The 23,368-nt window shown below is 45.7% G+C and overlaps 1 protein-coding gene across 2 annotated transcripts in view; it reads left to right on the top strand.

Annotated features, from left to right (window-relative positions):
- Positions 1–23,368, top strand: part of poc1a (POC1 centriolar protein A) — a 117,686-nt gene that overhangs the window by 63,682 nt on the left and 30,636 nt on the right. For both annotated transcript variants that reach the window (XM_033037260.1, XM_033037259.1), the window contains exon 9: positions 6,882–7,025. In XM_033037260.1, coding sequence (XP_032893151.1) covers positions 6,882–7,025 — 144 coding nt within the window. The remainder of the gene's footprint in view (positions 1–6,881; positions 7,026–23,368) is intronic.

Here is a 23,368-nt window from a genome sequence, read left to right as displayed (position 1 = left end):
AAGAAAGAAGGAAAAGGGGAGGAGGAGGAGGAGCCCGAGGGCGGGCGGATGGGAGGGTGGGAGGAGACAGCTAGAGGGTTAAGGAAGGGGAGGAGACAGCAAGGGCTAGCAAAATTGGGAGAATTCAATGTTAATGCCATACGGACGCAAGGTCCCCAGACGGAATATGAGGTGCTGTTCCTCCAATTTCCGCTGTTGCTCACTTCACTCTGGCAATGGAGGAGACCCAGGACAGAGAGGTCGGATTGGGAATGGGAGGGGGAGTTGAAGTGCTGAGCCACCGGGAGTTCAGGTAGGTTATTGCGGACTGAGCGGAGGTGTTCGGCGAAACGATCACCCAACCTACGCTTGGTCTCCCCGATGTAAATCAGCTGACATCTAGAGCAGCGGATGCGGGGGTTAGTTAGCAGTCTTGTTGTGCGTGGCCCCTTGGGCAAGAGTGACCATAATATGGTTGAGTTCTTCATTAGGATGGAGAGTGACATTGTTAATTCAGAAACAAGTGTCCTGAACTTAAAGAAAGGTAACTTTGAGGGTATGAGACGTGAATTGGCCAAGATAGACTGGCAATTGATTCTTAATGGGTTGACGGTGGATATGCAATGGAAGGCATTTAAAGACTGCATGGATGAACTACAACAATTGTTCATCCCAGTTTGGCAACAAAAAAAAAATCAGGGAAGTTAGTGCATCCGTGGATAACAAGGGAAATCAGGGATAGTATCAAAACAAAAGATGAAGCGTACAAATTAGCCAGAAAAAGCAGCCTACCAGAGAACTGGGAGAAATTCATAGTCTAGCAGAGGAGGACAAAGGGCTTAATTAGGAAAGGGAAAATAGATTATGAAAGAAAACTGGCAGGGAACATAAAAACTGACTGCAAAAGCTTTTATAGATATGTGAAGAGAAAAAGATTAGTTAAAACAAATGTAGGTCCCTTGCAGTCAGAAACAGGTGAATTGATCATGGGGAACAAGGACATGGCAGACCAATTGAATAACTACTTTGGTTCTGTCTTCACTAAGGAAGACATAAATAATCTGCCGGAAATAGCAGGGGACCGGGGATCAAATCAGATGGAGGAACTGAGTGAAATCCAGGTTAGCCGGGAAGTGGTGTTAGGTAAATTGAATGGATTAAAGGCCGATAAATCCCCAGGGCCAGATCGGCTGCATCCCAGAGTACTTAAGGAAGTAGCCCCAGAAATAGTGGATGCATTAGTGATAATTTTTCAAAACTCTTTAGATTCTGGAGTAGTTCCTGAGGATTGGAGGGTAGCTAATGTAACCCCACTTTTTAAAAAGGGAGGGAGAGAGAAAACAGGGAATTACAGACCAGTTAGTCTAACGTCGGTAGTGGGGAAACTGCTAGAATCAGTAATTAAAGATGGGATAGCAGCACATTTGGAAAGTGGTGAAATCATTGGACAAAGTCAGCATGGATTTATGAAAGGTAAATCATGTCGGACGAATCTTATAGAATTTTTCGAGGATGTAACTAGTAGAGTGGATAAGGGAGAACCAGTGGATGTGTTCTATCTGGACTTTCAGAAGGCTTTCGACAAGGTTCCACATAAGAGATTAGTATACAAACTTAAAGCACACGGTATTGGGGGTTCAGTATTGATGTGGATCGAGAACTGGCTGGCAGACAGGAAGCAAAGAGTAGGAATAAACGGGTCCTTTTCACAATGGCAGGCAGTGACTAGTGGGGTACCGCAAGGCTCAGTGCTGGGACCCCAGCTATTTACGATATATATTAATGATTTGGACGAGGGAATTGAATGCAACATCTCCAAATTTGCGGATGACACGAAGCTGGGGGCAGTGTTAGCTGTGTGGAGGATGCTAGGAGGCTGCAAGGTGACTTGGATAGGCTGGGTGAGTGGGCAAATGCATGGCAGATGCAGTATAATGTGGATAAATGTGAAGTTATCCACTTTGGTGGCAAAAACATATTATCTGAATGGTGGCCGATTAGGAAAGGGGGCGATGCAAAGAGACCTGGGTGTCATGGTACACCATTCATTAAAAGTAGGCATGCAGGTGCGGCAGGCAGTGAAGAAGGCGAATGGTATGTTAGCATTCATAGCAAAAGGATTTGAGTATAGGAGCAGGGAGGTTCTACTGCAGTTGTACAGGATCCTGGTGAGACCACACCTGGAGTATTGTGTACAGTTTTGGTCTCCTATTCTGACGAAGGACATTCTTGCCATAGAGGGAGTATAGAGAAGGTTCACCAGACTGATTCCTGGGATGTCAGGACTTTCATATGAAGAAAGACTGGATAGACTCGGTTTGTACTCGCTAGAATTTAGAAGATTGAGGGGGGATCTTATAGTAACGTACAAAATTCTTAAGGGGTTGGACAGGCTAGATGTAGGAAGATTGTTCCCGATGTTCTGGAAGTCCAGAACAAGGGGTCACAGTTTAAGGATAAGGGGGAAATCTTTTAGGACCGAGATGAGGAAAACATTTTTCACACAGAAAGTGGTGAATCTCTGGAATTCTCTGCCACGGAAGGTAGTTGAGGCCAGTTCATTGGCTATATTTAAGAGGGAGTTAGATGTGGCCCTTGTGGCTAAAGGGATCATGGGGTATGGAGAGAAGGCAGGTACAGGATACTGAGTTGGATGATCAGCCATGATCATATTGAATGGCGGTGCAGGCTCGAAGGGCCGAATGGCCTACTCCTGTACCTAATTTCTATGTTTCTATGTCCACCCTCTCCCCATAATTCAGGCCCTTGAGTCCTGGCAGCATCCTCATAAATCGACTCTGCTCTTTTTCCAGCTTAATGACAATCTTCCTACAAAAAAGTGACCAAAACTGAACACAATACTCCAACTGGGTAATACCACCTTTATCTGGGTATTGATGAAATGTAACATAACATCCCAACTTCTCTACTCAATGCCATGACTGATAAGCAGCCTTGATCTCCCGTCCACCTATGATACCATAGTCGTGGAACGATCCATCTGTACTGCTAGATCATACTACTCTACAACACACCCAAGTCCCTACCATTTACTGTGAAGGTCCTGCCCCAGTTCGACTTTCTAAAGTTATTGAGATCTATGAGCTATTTCTCAGCCCACTTGCCCAGCTGATTAAGATCTTGCCATAATGTTTGATAACCTTCTTCACCATCTACAATATCACCTACTTTATCATCTGCAAACTTACTAATCATGTTTTCCACCTTATACAAATGGGTTCAGCACTGATTCCTGAGGCACATCACCACAGTCACAGGTCTCCCGTCCGAAAAATAACATTACCCTAGCCTACCTTCCATGAGGCCAATTATCCATCCAGTCAGCTAGCTCTCCCTTGATCCCTTTCAATCTAACCTTCCATAGCAGCCTGCCATGTGGAACCTTATCAAAGGCCTTGCTGAAATTCATATCGATGTATACGGCTTTGCCCTTGTGAACCTTTATGGTTATCTTCAAAAAACTCAATCAGATTCATAAGACACTATCTCCCATGACCAAAACCATGCTGATTATCCCTAATCAGCCCCTGCCCATCCAAATGCATATACAGTGGCTTGCAAAAGTATTCATACCCCTTGAACTTTTCCACATTTTGTCACGTTACAACCACAAACGTAAATGTATTTTATTGGGATTTTATGATAGACCAACACAAAGTGGCGCATAATTGTGAAGTGGAAGGAAAATGGTACATGGTTTTCAAATTTTTTTACGTGGCGTGCAAAAGTATTCAGCCCCCTTTACTCTGATACCCCTAAATAAAATCCAGTACAACCAATTGCCTTCAGAAGTCACCTAATTAGTAAATAGAGTCCACTTGTGTGTAATCTAATCTCAGTATAAATACAGCTGTTCTGTGACGGCCTCAGAGGTTTGTTAGAGAACATTAGTGAACAAACAGCATCATGAAGCCCAAGGAACACACCAGTCAGGTCAGGGATAAAGTTGTGGAGAAGTTTAAAGCAGGGTTAGGTTATAAAAAAATATCCCAAGCTTTGAACATCTCACGGAGCACTGTTCAATCCATCATCCGAAAATGGAAAGAGTATGGCACAACTGCAAACCTACCAAGACATGGCCGTCCACCTAAACTGACAGGCCGGGCAAGGAGAGCATTGATCAGAGAAGCAGCCAAGTTCAGCCAAGCCAAGCAGCCCATGGTAACTCTGGAGGAGCTGCAGAGATCCACAGCTCAGGTGCAAGAATCTGTCCACAGGACAATTATTAGTCGTGCACTCCACAAATCGGGCCTTTATGGAAGAGTGGCAAGAAGAAAGCCATTGTTGAAAAAAAGCCATAAGAAGTCCCGTTTGCAGTTTGCCACAAGCCATGTGGGGGACACAGCAAACATGTGGAGGAAGGTGCTCTGGTCAGATGAGACCAAAATTGAAGTTTTTGGCCTAAATGCAAAATGCTATGTGTGGCGGAAAACTAACACTGCACATCACCCTGAACACACCATCCCCACTGTGAAACATGGTGGTGGCAGCATCATGCTGTGGGGATGCTTTTCTTCAGCAGGGACAGGAAAGCTGGTCAGAGTTGATGGGAAGATGGATGGAGCCATTGGAACCTTGGAAGAAAACCTGTTAGAGTCTGCAAAAGACCTGAGACTGGGGCGGAGGTTCACCTTCCAGCAGGACAACGACCCTAAACATACAGCCAGAGCTACAATGGAATGGTTTAGATCAAAGCATATTCATGTGTTAGAATGGCCCAGTCAAAGTCCAGACCTAAATCCAATTGAGAATCTCTGGCAAGACTTGAAAATTGCTGTTCACAGACGCTCTCCATCCAATCTGACTGAGCTTGAGCTATTTTGCAAAGAAGAATGGGCAAAAATTTCAGTCTCTAGATGTGCAAAGCTGGTAGAGACATACCCCAAAAGACTTGCAGCTGTAATTGCAGCGAAAGGTGGTTCTACAAAGTATTGACTCAGGGGGGCTGAATACTTTTGCACGCCACACTTTTCAGTTTTATATTTGTAAAAAAATTTGAAAACCATGTATCATTTTCCTTCCACTTCACAATTATGCACCACCTTGTGTTGGTCTATCACATAAAATCCCAATAAAATACATTTACGTTTGTGGTTGTAACGTGACAAAATGTGGAAAAGTTCAAGGGGTATGAAAACTTTTGCAAGCCACTGTATATCTTATCCCTCAGAATCCTCTCCATTTACTGCCTGTCTCATTTTGGTTCACTGGTCTATAGTTCCCAGGATTTTCCTTGCATCTCTTGTACAGAGGCACAACATTAGCCACCCTCTGTTCTTTTGACACCTTACATCAGGTGTAGATTAGATTGTCATTGGCATTGGCACAGTCATGGGCCAACGTGCCTGGCCCTATGCTGTACTGTACCATGTTCTAAGAACAGCAACAACATGTTTGGGTAATAGAAATTGCAGATACAATTACACTGTTTAACAGGCATTTGGACAGGTGTTTGGATAGTAAAAGCGTGGTGAGATATGGGCCTAATGGAGGGAAAAGGGTTGGCGTGGATGGGCACTGTGGCCAGCATGGATGAGATAGATCGAAAGAGCCTGTAATGGCAAATTTCCGACCCTTCCAGTGTCCTCCTTTCCGTTGCCATTACTACACAGGTAAGTAGGAGTGATCTTACGCAGAACAAATAGAACAGATGTTCCCGTCGTTTAATTGGTTGTTTATTGAAGTAGTTGTACAAACAAAGAGATGCACGTACCAGGTTTTCCTTATTCTGTATACAAGTTGTAGCTGGCTGTTCTCCCCGGTCTGGTGAGAACAGTATGCTCTCCCTCCCTGTGCCTGGTCTGCCCTTCCCTGTCTGCTATGCCCATATATATACACCACCTGTGCATCTAATGATCGCCCCAAGTGTCCAAAATTATACTGCCAGATATATCTAGACAAAATAATATAATATGCCAACAGTAACTAGCCTAAACATAAATGGCTCCGACAGAGCCCTTTCCTGTGTTGTATACATTTTTTCGTGAAACAGTAAGAGGGGAAATATTTTTAATGGTAAAGTATTAAATCTTAGTGATTAATTGTTAGCAATTTCAAAGTCAAACTGAGCGTTTATTATATATTATTGGGAGAAGTTGGAAGCAAATGTAGACTTGCTGGCAAAATGTAGCTGGCAGTCTTGTGTTTAATAGTAGTTCTCAAGCTTGAGTATGAAAGCTGGGGTTCAGTCCTACTCTAGAATCTATGCACAACATCTGAACTGATATTGCAGTGAATTACCAAGGGAACAGCTGCATAGCTGTGAATGCTGCACTTAAGATAATTTATAACTACATTCCTTTTGGCCTATGCAGATGAATGTAAAATACACATACATGACACTTTTCAAAAAGGATGCACGTTCTCCTGGTATTCTAGCCAAAATGTAATCCTCAATCGACACTAACGTGGGGTGGGAGATTGTTTCAACTAATGCAATCAACCTGCCATGCACAATCAAATAAGATCAAATAGAACAAGTTGTCCTACAACTTTAGGCTGTACACGCCATACGCAAGAAGAAGAAGACACGAACGTAGCAGCTTAGGTATTCGTATTAATGTTCTTTCCACATTGTTGATAATTTGGTTACCACTGTTTCCTGCATTACATCAGTGGCCACACGAGTAGTGAACCATCAACTGAAGAGCACTTTAAACATTTCATAAAATTGACAAAAATGCTCTATCAATCCAGGTTATGTCAACTTTATATCCATTATTACGACAAACCTATTGCACTTATTTTTCTTCGAAGTTGATTCATTCTTGCTTCCATGTTTTCGTTTCCAGAGATCATTATAAATCAAGTGACGTCCCTAATTGGGATGATGATCATTATAGAGTTATGCTGATAACTACCCTAATACAATACATTTTCAGGTTATGGTATGGAAGACCAATTTCGATGCTGCAAATTATGAGGAGAAATTGAAAAATCAATCTCAACCTGTTAATTGTGTGCTGAAGGACTTGGAGATTTCTTCTCAGTTACCAGAATGTGCTTCAAAGAAGCATGCTGCAGAGGTAAGTTTTTTTTAAATTTGATTAATTTATCTGCCATTATGTTACACATAATACACATTTAGGTGTACATGTTTTTTTTTGGTATTTTAACTCTTCTGTACTTGAAATACCATACATGGTATCTGAAGAAGGGTTTCGGCCCGAAACGTTGCTTATTTCCTTCGCTCCATAGATGCTGCTTCACCCGCTGAGTTTCTCCAGCATTTTTGTCTATATACCATAAATCCTTGTTATTACGGACCTATTTATAACAGATTTCTGTTATAGCGGACGGAGTGTACCCACGGTAATCAGGCACCACTGTCTCTTTAAGAACACATGCTGCTAGTTACACTGTGGAGGCTATTAACATTGACAAGCCGTTAAAATTGGCAAGCAATTGCTTTGATTGACACTTAACTATTAAACAATGTATCAAGCAGCCTTTCATATTTTTAATTTGCAGTAACAAATATACTTTTGTAACTGTTAAAAATAACTTTGTACACTCAGCAGGTTAGTTGCGTGTTTGGAAGGAGAAACTGAGTTGAGATTTAAGGTTGATGTCCTTTTACACTGAAGTCTGGGTAGGCAGTTGGTCGTGGGAATCTCACAGAGCGGGACAGGATTTCCTCACCCCATCACACTTCCACCCCACGCCCCAGACCTTCCATTTTGCTCTCAATCTCTGAATGTGTGATCAGCAGCAGGGGCAGTGGTTATTGACGTTCCCCAACTGTTCTGGACAGGTTGATGCCGGGTGGCATTATTATGCCACTGCGCTGTGTGTGATGAGAGAGGTCCACTGGACTCCCAATGACTGGGCTCCATGATTCTGACCCTGGGCAGTGATATCAATGGGGGGGAAATCCTTACTTTGTTAGTCGGTTAGAACAGACACCATGTCTTCCCTCCCCCCACCCCCATACTCTGTTATGACGAGGGTTTACTGTACTCAATGATGAATGCACAGTTGTTTCTGAATATTCTGGTACATTTCTTCCCATGAAGCTCTTTTTTCATATTGTGTTTTGTGGATCACTGGTAACTATGATTCTCAATGCTGCCACATCATTATACTAACCCATCATAACCCAGATTATTATTGCAGGTGTTCTTGGTACAATCTTCTAAAACCTCATAATCCTCTTAATCTATGGTTTTGAATATTTTTCCCTTCATTGTAACATCAGGTGTTTGATCTAACTGTTCAAGTAATTCAGCAGTATGCACCAGTCTCTGGGAATACAAGATCAGCATCCAGCTGACAGGTGAAAATATGTAATGTCAGTTCCAAGGCAATGGCCAACTCAAAGAGATGATCCAAATAGTTTACTGGAGAATGGGAGAGACTGTGGTACTTTTAAACTTATTCTTTACCCTTTCTCTCAAACTCACCATTTGCTGGAAGATTGCAGCGACAACAACTTCTTAGGAACTTAGCACCTTCCAGAACAGGTGACTTGATCTGCACCTTTGGTACTACACTGAGCATCCACCTCTGTTGCCACAATGGCCACATCAGGACACTATATTAGGGAACTGTTACACAGCATGTTAAAGTTTATTAAGCAGTGGTTCTTTTCTCTTACATTCCTCTTCATCCTTACCAACATGAAGGTTGAAGGGCAATGTAAGTCACAACTTGCATATACACTTTTTGGGAGCAACCTAATGAACTGTAAAGTGAAAGGAGAACTTCTCCCTTTACCCTTCTTAGCCCTATTTCATCACTCTATAATGAGTTTTGATCTAAAGAACCTGGCAGATTAGTGAAGACCAGATCCGCCTCCGAGACATGTCCTTTGCATCGGTTCCTGACCTTTTCAACCAAACTCAACACCTGTTGGATGATTGCAGCTATACCCACTCTATTGTGGGCCCAATCCTCCCCACCATCAAAAACACCACATGAGCTGCTTCCCACCATTGGGGCCCATGCCCTTTTCACTGCTAGAAATGTAGATGCCTAAAATCACACACCATCAGGCTCAAGAACAGTTACTTTCCTACAGCCATTAGATTATTGAACTGATTTGCACAATCCTAGTCCTAGTTCAACAACTGAACGCTACGGCCCACCTCTTGGACTACCATCGACTTTTTCTTATTATGTTTTACACTAGTGTCATTTTTGCAGTCTTTATCTTTTTGCTGTCTTGCAGAATTTGTATGTATACTTTGTTTTTGTGTGTTGCACGAGTCTCGGTGCCTGTGATGCGGCAGCAAACAAGATTTTCATTGCATTTCACTGGTGCATATGACAAGAAAATTGACTTGACTTGAGGTTGATTGAATCCCTCCATAGATTCAACCAGGCAAGTTTTCTCAAGGACAATTTGTGGAAGCTTGAAATATTGGAAATATCTGTGTCAGTGCGTACCTCAGTGCTGAAAGTAAAGCATGTGAAGTTTTCTCCCATTAAGCATGTATTTAGGGTGATCTCCCAAATGAAACAGTGAATGATTCTGAGGTTTAATGATTGCCGGGAAGGTCAAAATATAACGCTTGTCTCCAAAAACAAAGCAGTCTCGGCGCTCTGCAAAGCTCTGTTTGATATTGAAGGAGGTCGCTGTTTTCAGCAAGGACTAAGAATGTCTGGTTGGTCCTTAAAAAAGTCCTAGGAATGTTATTGATTAAATCTGGTTGTTCTGTGATTAAATAAAAACGTATTTTTCAGACCAGTGAATTTGAAAATCCAATTTGAGAAAACTTATTTTAGTATTGTTGCCATCATGTGGGAAAGCTTTAAACCATGGAAAATGACCAAGAAATATCCTGCCAGTGAGAAGTTGACTTTTTTGATGAATGCCAAGGTACCCCGAAATTCCCATCTCCAAATTAGGCTGCTTTAACTACAAAACTTTGTTTTGAAAAGTTGTATGAGTCTTGAAGCCAGATTTTGTTGAATATTCCTTGTTTCATGTGTTGCCCACCATGCACTCTAATGACCAAGTCTGAAGAAAGGTCTCAACCCGAAACATCACCTTCTCTCCAGAGATGCTGCCTGTCCCGCTGAGTTACTCCAGCTTTTTGTGTCTATCTTCGGTATAAACCAGCATCTGCAGTTCTTTCTTACACAGACCAAGTACCAATGACTGGTTGCTGTCCATCTCATCAGCATTCTGCCAGATGGATTGCATTCTTCTTTTAGTTTAGGGAATCCACATTCTTCGCCAACTTTAAGTTACAGACATTCCCAGAGCTCTGGATAGAATCTGATTCCGTTTTTTTATTTCCACCAATAAAACTGGTAGAACCAGCATGACATTTTGGAGCCATAGTACCTTGATCAGCAGTACCTATCTTATGAATAAACAGATGATGTTAGCTGCCATAATGTGAATGTTCAGGGGGTGAAATCAGGTACTGAAATAATTTGCCTTTGTATAATTTCTTTCTTGAGCTGTAATTTCCTTTATCCCTGTTTTTTAGAATGGAATTTCTATGCCCTCCACAAGGTGGCACCTTTCTTGTCTACTGTTCTTGTTCCTCTGTAGTTATTTTAATTAGGTTCTTTTTCCTCTGCATTTGGTAGTTATTTTAATTTGGTGGTCCTTGTGAGGTTGCCATCTACTTTGAAACAGAATCCTGTCATTTAATTAAAACTTAAACCATTCACATTTTGTATGAGGAAGTTTAACATGAAAGAGGCAGGGATGTGAAATGTCTATATTTTCATGATACTTAACTTTGGTTACTTAAAACTGTATCTGTAATCAGCCTTTGGCTTTCATTTAAAAAAATATTGTAAACCACAATGTGCATATCTACAAATATTTTCCCTGCAAAAATTTAAACTGTAACCAGAGTGAAGTTGTACTTAGATTGTTCGATTATAAATTAGAATACTGTTTACTCAACCAGTTTACCATATTTTTCTTGTTTGCACACAGTTAATTCATACAAACCTCTACTTTCACAGTTGTGTGAGCTAACGATTCCTTGCTTTGCAATCAAATTTTACTTCGGAGTCACGTGAGTGACTATGTGAAGAACCCATCCAGCACGCATGCGCGACATGAGCATTCATGCAGTGCAACAGCGACGAACGGACTAAGACTTTTGCCTCCATCACAGTGAGGAGGTGCTTGGTGAACTCACTATGGTGGATGTAAATTTGTGTTTATTGTATGTTTTGTTATTTATTGTTACTGTGTATGACTGCAGACAACGTAATTTCGTTCAGACCGAAAGGTCTGAATGACAATAAAGGAATCAAATCAAATCAAAACGGGCGCTCCCGCTACAAGCTGAAAGAACGGACGGTTAGGTAAGTACTTACCCACAGTTTCGAATTGCCAAACTTGCTCTTCTTTGTGCTCCAGGGGAAAACTGGAAAGAGCAAATCAGCACAGAGGAAAACAGCCCCATTCGACTCCAGAGAAGGAGCGTCCGATCAGTGGAAGGGGCGAGAGCACACGCTGCAGTCCACAGACACGGGTACCGAGCCGAAGCCCAGTCTGCTAGAGCTGCCTGACCAACAGCAGCGGACTGGAGGGAAATCAACATCAAACCTGCAACTCCGACAAGGAGACTCGCCGCCCGAGAACAGGCAGCCGCTTGAGCAAAGTTGGAAACCAATCGTCGGGCTGGAGACAGACACACGGAAGACGGACAGCCCGGCTCATTCAGAGAGCCGGCACTTCAAACTACCACCCGAAAACGAGAAAGTGTCTGTCTCCAAGCCTTAGACAAAGGTCATGGAGCAGAAAACTCCAGCGAGACTTGCCTCGGGAGCTGGGGCAAGCTCGCCAAGGGAGCACAAACACTGAAGAAGGGTTTCGGCCCGAAACGTCGCCTATTTCCTTCGCTCCATAGATGCTGCTGCACCCGCTGAGTTTCCCCAGCAATTTTGTGTACCTTCGAGCACAAACACTCCCGCTCCAGTGCACTAACAGCACTGGCCATCTCCCTCATCAGAGGAGATCGATGGCGACCAGGGCTGGGCTGGTCAAGAAGAGGGGTCACTGGCTGAACAACATCGGGAGTATGCTTGAGGTACAGGACCAGGAAGAGCTGCTGGGTACCGCTACGTGGCTACACCACGAGCGAGATGGCCGTTACAGCCTAAGCTGGCGGCCAGCTTACTACCTGCCTTTTCTAAAAACCTCTCCAAGACAGGTAGTCATGAGGCGTTGGACTTTATCAAGCCTCCCCAAAATTACATCTGCTCGAAGTGCCTACCATTGTTGGGGGTACATTGAGCAGGGCTTTTAAAAACCCAAAATCTTAATTTGCAATATTAATACCCCTGACGTCGGCTATCATTTCACATGCTCATTCCAGAGGGGCAGGGTAGTATGGCAAAACACCTGACCCTACTGTTCAACACAGTATGCGATCCGCAACCTCTCAAAGGAAGTCATAGAACCTGCCCTCAACCTAAAAAATTTACAGGACTGAGAACGCCGACCTCACAACCACAGATCCTGCTATCTGGCAAAGTTACCAAACCAAGCCTAAAAACTGGACGAAGTGTCCAAGATATTCGGCATCATGAGGGCAGGACCTGGAATGAGCCAACCACACAAAACCAGACAGCAGTACCTCCATGCATCCACCAGTAGGCGTCTACTTTATGGTACTGGTGAAAGCTCGGGGCCCACATGCCAGTCCCCGCAAGCCTTTTCAGGCCAGGGCCCAAAGTGGGCCCCATGGAAAATGCGCCACCCCCCAAACAACACCATCCCGACAGACAAGGAACCAGAAACCGAAGAAATGAGAACACTACTAAACAACAGTGGAGGTAGGTGAGTATGGTTCCTACCATCACATAAAAGGTGAAGGGTTTGTGCTAACGGGGGGGGGAAACCGCACCTGGTTTTGGAAGCATGAAGAACTATCACACTTGGTAGTTATACCAAAAGTATTCAAGGACAAAAATTGAATTAAGAAAACTTGCCACCAGTTCAGCATGCACCCCAAAGGGGTTTTTCCCTCCCACTAAAAAGGAAACATGAGGAACAAGCTGAACTGGAGAAGACATACAAACGGGTCATAAAGAAGTCTTAATATGAGCCTTTGGAACCATATTATATTTTTTGAGGGAGTGCAGCGTAGGTTTACAAGGTTAATTCCCGGGATGGCAGGACTGTCATATGCTGAGAGAATGGAGCAGCTGGGCTTGTACACTCTGGGGTTTAGCAGGATAAGAGGGGATCTCATTGAAACATGTAAGAATGTTAAGGGTTTGGACACGCTAGAGGCAGGAAACATGTTCCCGATGTTCTGGGAGTCCAGAACCAGGGGCCACAGTTTAAGAATAAGGAGTAAGCCATTTAGAACGGAGACAAGGAAACACTTTTTCTCACAGAGAGCGGTGAGTCTGTGGAATTCTCTGCCTCAGAGGGCTGTGGAGGCAGGTTCTCTGGATGCTTTCAGGAGAGAGCTAGATAGGGCTCTTAAAAATTGCGGAGTCAGGGGATATGGGGAAAAGGCAGGAACGGGATACTGATTGGGGATGATCAGCCATGATCATATTGAATGGCGGTGCTGGCTCGAAGGGCCGAATGGCCTACTCCGGCACCTATTGTCTATTGTCTATTGTCTATCTTCCATTTTGCCCTTGTTCAGCTCCCTGGATTGTCTTCAGATAATTGAAGCTTTACAAATACAGGGAATAGCCATTAGATGTATCCCTAGTCTAAAATAACTTGCTTAGACAGACCAAATGAGCTGGGTCTATATACTATAGGTAATCAAAGATTTGGGTGATGAAATTGTATTTATGCAACCCGTTTGTGTCAATTTCATAGGTTAGGGACAACCTTGTTTGCGTAAAACTGGAGTAAGTTTACTTTAATGGTTATACATTTAGAATTAAAGAGATGTGTGGGAAGGAGCTACAGATGCTGGTTTACACCAAAGGTAGACACAAAATGCTGGAGTAACTCAGCTGGACAGACAACATCTCTGGAGAGAAGGAATTGGTAATGTTTTGGGTTGAGACCCTCTTCAGACTTTGTGGAAAGAAAAATCATTTAACATTTTGGGTTTGTGACTGAGTAAAGATCAGTCTGGCTGAGCTCTTCAAATAGTTGTGTTTTAGTATAGTTAAGCATTACTTGCTCCAGATGACAGGTGCCACTCACACTACTGGATGTACCTCAGGGAATGTCAATATATATTTTGCAAATAAATATATATATATAAGAATCTGAAAGAACTGCAGCTCATCCAAGAAAGAAACAAGAAAGTTACATGGATAAGGACAGGTTTAGAGGGATATGGGCCAAATGCAGACATAGGACTGTGTTGATAGATCATGTTGGTCTCTATTTCCACATTTTATGACTATAACTTTCTATGCCAGGGCTCAAAATGAAGGGTTGCCCGGTTGCCAATGGCCACCTAAAGTCCGCCGGGCAACCTAAAAGCTTGTAATTTTGCCCGGCTTGATACTGCAGATACTGGTTTATACCGAAGATAGACATAAAAATCTGGTGTAACTCAGCGGGTCAGGCAGCATCTCTGGAGAAAAGGAATAAGTGACGTTTCAGGTCGGCGTCGACGGCGGCCGCTCAACCTCTTCCTCCTCCCGCACCCCGCCCACCCTCATAGCGGCCGCTGCGTGCCACTCCGCCAACGGCGATAACCGCTTTCAATATAAATCCTCCTACACGCCGAGGCTGGGATGGGGGGAGTGAGGAATGGGAGGCCTTCTTCGGCCGTCTGAAACACCTGCACCGCTCGGCCCAGCACCTTCCTGTTGGCTGGAGGAGGAGGGGAGGCGGTGGTGAGGAGATCCCAACTGCCTCCCCCTTTGGCGGCGGCACTTGGCGGTGGACAGGGACGGCCAAGGCAGCGGGGCGATGATGCCGGTGTTGTCCGAGGAGCGCTGACCTTCCTTCCTCCCAACTCCTCTGCCCCTTCCCCTCTCTCTCTCTCTCTCTCTCTCTCTCTCTTGTACGCCCCCCTCCACCCCCCTTATCCTGGGACCCCTCCTCTCCATCCCGCACTGATTCCTATTCCCGCCTCTATTCAGTCCTCACTGACATCCCTCCCCCCATCTATTCATCCTGCACTGATCTCCCTATCCACCTCGCATTGATTCTCCTGCCATCCCCCCATCCATCCTACACTGGTTCCCCAATTCATCCTGTACTGACCCCCCTTCCCATCCATCCTGCACTGCACCCCCCCATTCATCCTGTACTGATCCCCTCATTCATCCTGCACTGATCTCCTGATCCATCCTGTACTGACCCCCCCTCCATTTATCCTGCACCGATCAACCCATTCATCCTGTACTGATCCCACCCATCCATCCTGCACTAATTCCCCCCCATTCATCCTGTACTGATCCCCCCCCAGCCATCCTGCACTGCTCCCCCCATCCATCCTGCACTGAACCCCCCCATTAATCCTGTAGTGATCACCCCCCATTCATCCTGTAGTGATCCCTCCATTCATCCTGTAGTGAACCTCCCACTCATCGTGCACAGACCGCCCGATCCACACTGTACTGACCCCCCCCCCCCCATCTATCCTGTACTGATCCCCCCATCCATCCCGTACTGATCCTCCCATTCAATCCCCACTGACATCCCCGCGCTCTCCCCTCACAAATGTACCTACTCCAACCAACACGCACTAATTCCCCTGCCTCAATGCATCCACCCTGCACCGATTGCCTTCTCAAACCCCAACACCCCCCCCCCCCTCATCCATCCCGCACTGATTCACCCACCCCGCCCTGACCCTACTGCGCTGGAAATGTCTTCAGAACGAACATTGTATGTTTGATAACGGAATGCAATCAAATGTGTTTTAATTCCCAATGTTATTATTTGTTTTAATCCATAAAGATGGATTAATTAAATTGTGAACACGTGAAACATTAAAACCGCAATGTTCGATTGTCACTGCTACTGTTGACAAGCTATTACAGAATTCATTTTAACGGCAAATCAATGCTCTTAATATGGAGTATCAGTACTGTAGTTATTTAATGAGCAACATTCACAACTATACGTTGGATTTATCCAGGTTTTACTTCTACAGTCGGTCATATACATCACAAATTTGGTCAGGAGATATTTCAGTTGAAATTTTAAATGGGAATTCTGAAGTGGGAATGATGGAAACAGCGTTTATCAATAATTTAAAAAAGTCTGGGGCGGACAAACTGGGTATCTTCATTGCTGTTCACAACACGTACATCTAATCTCAATGTCCGGTAATGTGGTGTTTTGACACCTTTAAACATGTTGCCAAAAGAACATTTGCTGCAGTTATGTCCTTTGGCCATGTCTTGTCAGTTAGTGTAATGTTTAACCTGTCAGATGGGTATTGTCGGTTTTAACAGCTATTATCTTAAAATGACTTTAGACATTTCCTTGCAACCTGTATATTTTGTTGTGGATAAATTATATGGGAAGCAAGAGTGTTTATTTACCAATCGCAATAACGACCATGTCATGATAATTTTCGGTCCTTCACAGAAAACATGCTTGCATCAATCTGTAGTGTCCATGGTTAAGCATATATGTTATCATGGTCCAGGATTTATTGATACAGGTTGATCATAGGCGGAATAATCCAACCACATTTTTGTTTGGAAGTGGAAAGAAATAATAGAAATTGCAATCATTACAACGTGTAAAAAGAGTTGATATACTCTATTATAATTTTGCTGCATGTCATTGTGGTATAAATCATGTCTTGATTGGTGAATATGTTTAGTTTGTGACTTTATTTGAAGCAGAAATAATGTGAATGCTTCATTGAGCATAATTCCGACTGGTAACTAAGCACTTCGTCTTAAATGACCACCTAAACTGTCATTTGGCAACCTAAAAAGCTGGCAACAGGGAAAAAAGGTTAAGTGAGAGCCCTGTATGACTATAACTATCAGTGGATTTAAGAATGGACATAAATGCCAGCCTTGCATATAAAGTAGATATTCAGTAATTATATATATTTTTTAAAGTTAAGGATGTTACTGACCTCTACTGGTAGAAAAGGCTCTTTTTTTTAAATAGCATCTGTTTTTTCTAGCCTAAGAGTGGGTCATTTCTAATACATCAGTATTGGTAACCTGAGGAATACCAGTATATAAAAGCTTCTCTTTATTCAAGCAGTTTTGTGAAAAAATATCTGATTCATTGTGGAAATGCATGAAAATCTGGATATAGATTTTGAAGTCAACAGGGGAAGACTGGTGCATGTCAATGACCCTGAAGAAACCTAGTTTCAAAGATTTAGTCATCTCTGTCGAGGGTACCAATTTACCAAATGCTGGCATGACTTGCAGTCTAGCAAAATTGAAAGAAGATCTGGGGCATTTTGGAAAAGCATCACATCAACTTGTCAAGCAACCAATCATAATATCATAGTCACAGTGCATGGAAACAGGTCCTCAGAGTCTATGCTGACCATCAAGCACCCGCAAGTACTATCCTAATCCATTTAATTCTCCAAACATTCCATCAATTCCCACCCAGATATCATTATACATCTTCGTACTCATGTGGACAATTAATGTGTCAACCTGCACATTTTTAGGCTGTGAGAGGAAACTTGAGCACCTGAAGGAAACCTAAGCAGTCACAGGCAAACAACGCAAACTCCACACAGCCAACACTGAAGGTCAATATTGAATCTGGGTCATAGGGACTGGAAGGCAGAAGCTCTACAAACAATGCCGCCCTAAATCGGCTTGAAGAGTCGTCATGCAGCAAAGCAGGTGGCGATAAGGACAAATGACAATGAACTTATTCTCCACAACAGAAAGGACAATGGAATTGGTTTCAAGTAAAAGTAAATGGATGATTGGAAGGAGGTGGAAGATTACTACCTTCACGTGGTCCTCCCTGTTTCGACCAATGCAATCAACTCGACGTGCACAAGCGGAAGATCAAATAGAACAAGTTGTCCAACAACTTTAGGCTGTGCACGCCACACGAAACAAGTAGAAGAAAATGATTGGAAGGATAAGTCTAGCACCAAAATTCAAGCTCGTTCTCAAATGTGAGATGATCTGAGCTTTCCTTTGTACGGTTTACCAATCTTTACCTGTATAAAATTGTGTGTTTTGCCGTGGCCTCAACAAAGGTTTTTTTCTGAAACTTTTTTAACTAATGACTATTCCAGAGCTCTGCCGTCAGACCTGTGGGGTTTATCTCAGACTTTTTTCTTGGGCCTCTGTCCAACTAAAACTGACTTTTTACAACATTTGCCAATAAGGCTAGTCATTTTAAGATTTAGTGTGCTCAAAGCTTCACTTTCATTTTCCTGTCCCACACCATCCTATTTATCTCGTGTGCCTGTGCCCATTTCCTGCATTGGCCCTTGATCTCCAAAGCCTGTAAATTCTCATTTGTTTAAAATAAAATAGCTGATTTTTCTTCATGGTTTTCAGTTCAACAACACCCCATTCCATAATTTGTCCATCCCTTATATATTGATGTGTTGTGCAGTCTAACTATCTTATCCATGTTGGTTATCTTTCTGCAAGAACAATAATTTTTATTGATACTAGACCAAGGGGGACCCGTTGGGTCCCGTCCCCTCAACGCACGGTTGGGGGGGGGGTGGGGGGGCCTTATGCGTCACACACACAAACTTACCACCCCCCACTCACACACTAACCCCCCCCCCTGATATTATATTAATATTATTCATTCGCTCCTTTTACTCCATCCCCCGCCCTATCCACTCACACATAACCCCCAATTGCGCAGGCGCGGCTAGAGAGGGGGAGGTGGGGTGGAGAAGGAGGTTGAGGAGTGGGAGGTGCACGGCGTCACAGGGGAGGGCTGGTTCCTTAACGCAATACTCCACCACTCACCCATAGGTCCCAATATTCACCACTACCTGGAGAAGGAGGGCAGAGAGGGAGGGCCACTCCACCCCCTCGTCCCCCCTCTCTCCCTCTCCTCCTCTCCTCCTCCCTCTCCTCCTCCCTCTCCCCCTCTCCTCCCTCTCCCCTCCTCCTCCCTCTCCCCTCCTCCTCCCTCTCCTCCTCCCTCTCCCCTCCTCCTCCCTCTCCCCTCCTCCTCCCTCTCCTCCTCCCTCTCCCCCTCCCTTTCCCCCCCTCTCCTCTCCCCCTTCCTCTCCCCCCTCCTCTCACCCCTCTCCACCCCCCCTCTCTCTCTTTCTCTGCCCTGGGGAGTGGGTAGAGATGGAGGGGGAGGGGGTCGAGGCAGCACCTACCCAGGTCATAGAGCAGAATCCTCCGAGCTAGGCTGCGGCCAGCGTGGACCAGAGTGAGGCCTGGAGTGTTCTGAGGGCGGTGAAAAGCAGCGGAGGGCCAGCCAATTGTGGCTTCTGTGACGGTAAGCCCACCCACCAGAGTGACAGACGGTCGGGTGGGGGAGACGGAGAGAGGAGGTCGTCCCCGGTGACGACCGCCACGGCCACTTTTCTACTGCGCTTGTCCGCGCCCGTGCTGCGATAACGACTGCCGTAGAACTGCGATAACGACATGTTGTAGAACTTGAAGGAGCCCAGCAGAGCGCACTGCACGACTTGAGCACGTGTTCAACGGCTACAATCCAGCGCCCCGGCAGTGGGGGGCTGCGTGGAGGGTGACTGCGCCATGTAACCCGCAGCTCGTGGAAAACAGTGGGGCTGCGCATTTAAAATTCTGCGCAGCTTGCCGCAAGGAGCAGAGACATTGTGACATCATCCAGCTTGCTTCAGCACGTTAGATTTTTAAAAGATGTCAGATTGGTGAACAATTTTAATTAAAAAACTCTGGAAATAATAAATCAAATTTTCAGATGAGGGGATTTTTGAGATCATGAGGTAAATCTCTACCGGAATATGTATCAATTTCACCGTTACCACGTCGGGTTTTCGAGGAGATCTAAATCAAAGAAAAAGTGCAAGCAAGCAAGCAAACCCACAACTAAACATCCAAGATCAGAGTTTTATAATAATACGAAGTGGGACCCGTTGGGTCCCAGCATCACACGGGAGGGCTGGTCCCCCAATGCAATATTTCACCTCTCCACCAATTCTAATATTGGTGGCGAGTGGGCGGGTGGAGGGGCTTTCTGGAGCGCTAGTATGGGTGTTGTGGGCTGAAGGGACTGGTTTCCAGAGGGCTAGTATGGACATTGTGGGCAGAATGGATTCTTGGACTCAAGCCTGTTGTGCTGGCAGCTCACTCACTCACGGCTGGTGTGCTGGCAGTTGACTCACGGCTATTCCTTGAAATTCCCTTTCAAGCAGGGTGCAAGGCCACCAAATTCAAGTGCAGTTTCTTACCACTTCAAGCAGGGTGCAAGGCCTCTAAAGACAGCGAGTCATGACCTCTCCCTCCTCCATCTTGCAGAGACTGAGCCACGCCCACACTTCTGGGTTTTATAGTCCCTCCCCCTCCCACCAAAAGGGGCGTGGCCTTCATGGCATGATTGACAGGAGAGAGAATCTCACCATTTTTTAAACACTAATAACTTTATTTTTCATCGATGGGAAAAATCCTCGGCACCTGATGAGCGGAGGGGACTCTTGAGTAAGATGGCCAAAAATCACAGCTGTACGTGGTAGCGCTTTTTTCTAAAATCAATATAAAGCGCAAACAGGAAGTGGTCAAGATTAGACTTTTCATTATATAGAAGGCAAGGCAACTTTAATTAGGCTAAGGTACACAAAAATGCTGGAGAAACTCAGCGGGTGCAGCAGCATCTATGGAGCGAAGGAAATAGGTAACGTTTCGCGGCCGAAACCCTTCTTCAGACTGATAGGGGGTGGCGGGGAGAAGGAAGGAAGAAGGAGGAGGAGGAGCCCGAGGGCTGGGGGATGGGAGGAGACAGCTCGAGGGCTAAGGAAGGGGAGGAGACAGCAAGGGCTGACAAAATTGGGAGAATTCAATGTTCATACCCGCCGGATGCAGGATCCCCAAGCGGAATATGAGGTGCTGTTCCTCCAATTTCCGGTGTTGCTCACTCTGGCAATGGAGGAGACCCAGGACAGAGAGGTCAGATTGGGAATGCGAGGGGGAGTTGAAGTGCTGAGCCCCCGGGAGTTCAGGTAGGTTCTTGCGGACCGAGCAGAGGTGTTCGGCGAAACGATCGCCCAACCTCCGCTTAGTCTCACCGATGTAGATCAGCTGACATCTAGAGCAGCGGATGCAGTAGATGAGGTTGGAGGAAATACAGGTGAACCTCTGTCGCACCTGGAACGACTGCTTGGGTCCTTAAATGGAGTTGAGGAAGGAGGTAAAGGGACAGGTGTTGCATTTCTTGCGGTTGCAACAGAAAGTGCCCGGGGAGGGGGTGGTACGGGAGGGAAGGGAAGAATTGACAAGGGAGTTGTGGAGGGAGCGGTCTTTGCGGAAGGTAGATATGGGGGGAGATGGGAAGATGTGGCGAGTGGTGGGGTCACGTTGGAGGTGGCGAAACTGACGGAGGATTACTTTTTGTATGTGACGGCTGGTGGGGTGAAAGGTGAGGACTAGGGGGACTCTGCCCTTGTTGCGAGTGGGGGGATGGTGAGAGAGAGCAGTGTTGCGGGGTATGGAAGAGACCCTGGTGCGAGCCTCATCTATGGTGGAGGAGGGGAATCCCCGTACCCTGATGAATGAGGACATTTCAGATGCCCTGGTGTGGAATGCTTTATCCTGGGAGCAGATGCGGCGTAGGCGGAGGAATTGGGAGTGGGGGATGGAGTCCTTACATGAGGCAGGGTGGGAAGAAGTGTAGTCCAGATAGCCATGGGAGTCAGTGGGTTTGTAGTTGATGTCGGTCAGAAGTCTATCACCTGCGATGGAGATAGTGAGGTCAAGGAATGGTAGGGAAGTGTCGGAAATAGTCCAGGTGTATTTGAGTGCCGGATGGAAGTTGGTGGTGAAGTGGATGAAGTCAGTCAGTTGTGTGTGGGTGCAGGAGGTGGCCCCAAAGCTGTTGTCGATGTAACGGAGGTAGAGGTCAGGGATGGGGCCCTGGTACGTATTGAACAAGGATTGTTCGACGTACCCGACAAAGAGGCAGGCGTAGCTGGGGCACATGCGTGTGCCCATAGCTACGCCTTGTGTTTGGAGGAAATGGGAGGAGTCGAACGTGAAGTTATTGAGGGTAAGGACCAGCTCCACTAGACGGAGGAGAGTGTCAGTGGCTGGGTATAGGTTGCTCCTCTGGTCGAGGAAGAACCGGAGGGCTTTGAGACCATCCTGGTGGGGGATGGAGGTGTAGAGTGACTGGACGTCCATGGTGAAGATGAGGGGGTGAGGGCCTAGAGAATGGAATATGCAGAGGCGGCGGAGAGTGTCTGAGGTGTCTTGAACATAGGTAGGGAGGGATTTGACCAAGGGGGATAGTATGGAGTCAAGGTATGTGGAGATGAGTTCGGTGGGGCACGAACAGGCAGAGACAATGGGTCTACCGGGACAGTCAGGTTTGTGGATTTTGGGGAGAAGGTAAAAACGGGCCGTGCGGGGCTGGGGAACGATGAGGTTGGAGGCTCGGTCGGGCAGGGCGTGGGAGTTGATGAAGTCGGTGATGGTGCTAGAGATGGTGGCCTGGTGCTTGTCAGTGGGGTCATGGTCCAGGGGTAAGTAGAAGGAGGTGTCCGAGAGTTGGCGCGTGGCCTCAGCTTTGTAGAGATCGACGCGCCAGACTACCACGGCACCTCCCTTGTCGGCTGGTTTGATAACCCAATCTGGGTTGTTGCGGAGTGATTCGATGGCAGTGTGTTCAGGGGGGGAGATATTGGAATGAGACAGGGGAGTGGAGAAGTTGAGGCGGTTGACGTCGCGACGGCAGTTTTGGATAAAGAGTTCCAAAGCCGGGAGGTTACGAGGGGGGTTCCACGAGGAGCGGGTGCGTTGGAGACGGGAAAAGGGGTCATCAATGGGGGGCGAGGACTCCTTCCCGTGGAAGTGCGCTGTGAAGCGGAGGCGACGGTAGAAGAGCTCCAAGTCGTGGGCGCGGAACTCATTGAGATGGGGACGGAGGGGAAAAAGGTGAGACCTCTGCTGAGGACAGACCTTTCGGTGTGGGAGAGGGGGAGGTCGGGGGGGATGGTGAACACCCGGCAGGGATGGGGGTTGGGGCCGGAGGAAGGCAGGTGGGTGGACTGGGGACGAGGTAATGTGGGGTGGTGGGTGGGGAGGTGAGAGGGCTGTAATGAGGGTGGGGAAAAGCAGGGGTCACATAGTTAGAGGGGGATGGGGGAAGAGATGAAAGGGAATGTCAGTGGTTTGGATGGAGTCCAAGAGACAATAATAGTAAGGGCACTAGTTGAGAGAGGGTGGTGAAGGATTAGTTGCAGATAATCTTTTCGGAGCCAATGCAAATAGAAGGGGATGAAAGAAAAGATGTATATACTGCTGGTTCTATGACATACAAAACATCCAGTATTGTTGGAACTCTGAAATGAGGGAATTCTGGAAATATATGGATCTGGCAGCACTG

This window comes from Amblyraja radiata, chromosome 18 (genome assembly GCF_010909765.2).
Source record: "Amblyraja radiata isolate CabotCenter1 chromosome 18, sAmbRad1.1.pri, whole genome shotgun sequence".
Classification (NCBI taxonomy): domain Eukaryota; kingdom Metazoa; phylum Chordata; class Chondrichthyes; order Rajiformes; family Rajidae; genus Amblyraja; species Amblyraja radiata.
Note: the sequence above shows the minus strand (reverse complement) of the source record. Positions and strands in the feature narration are given on the sequence as shown.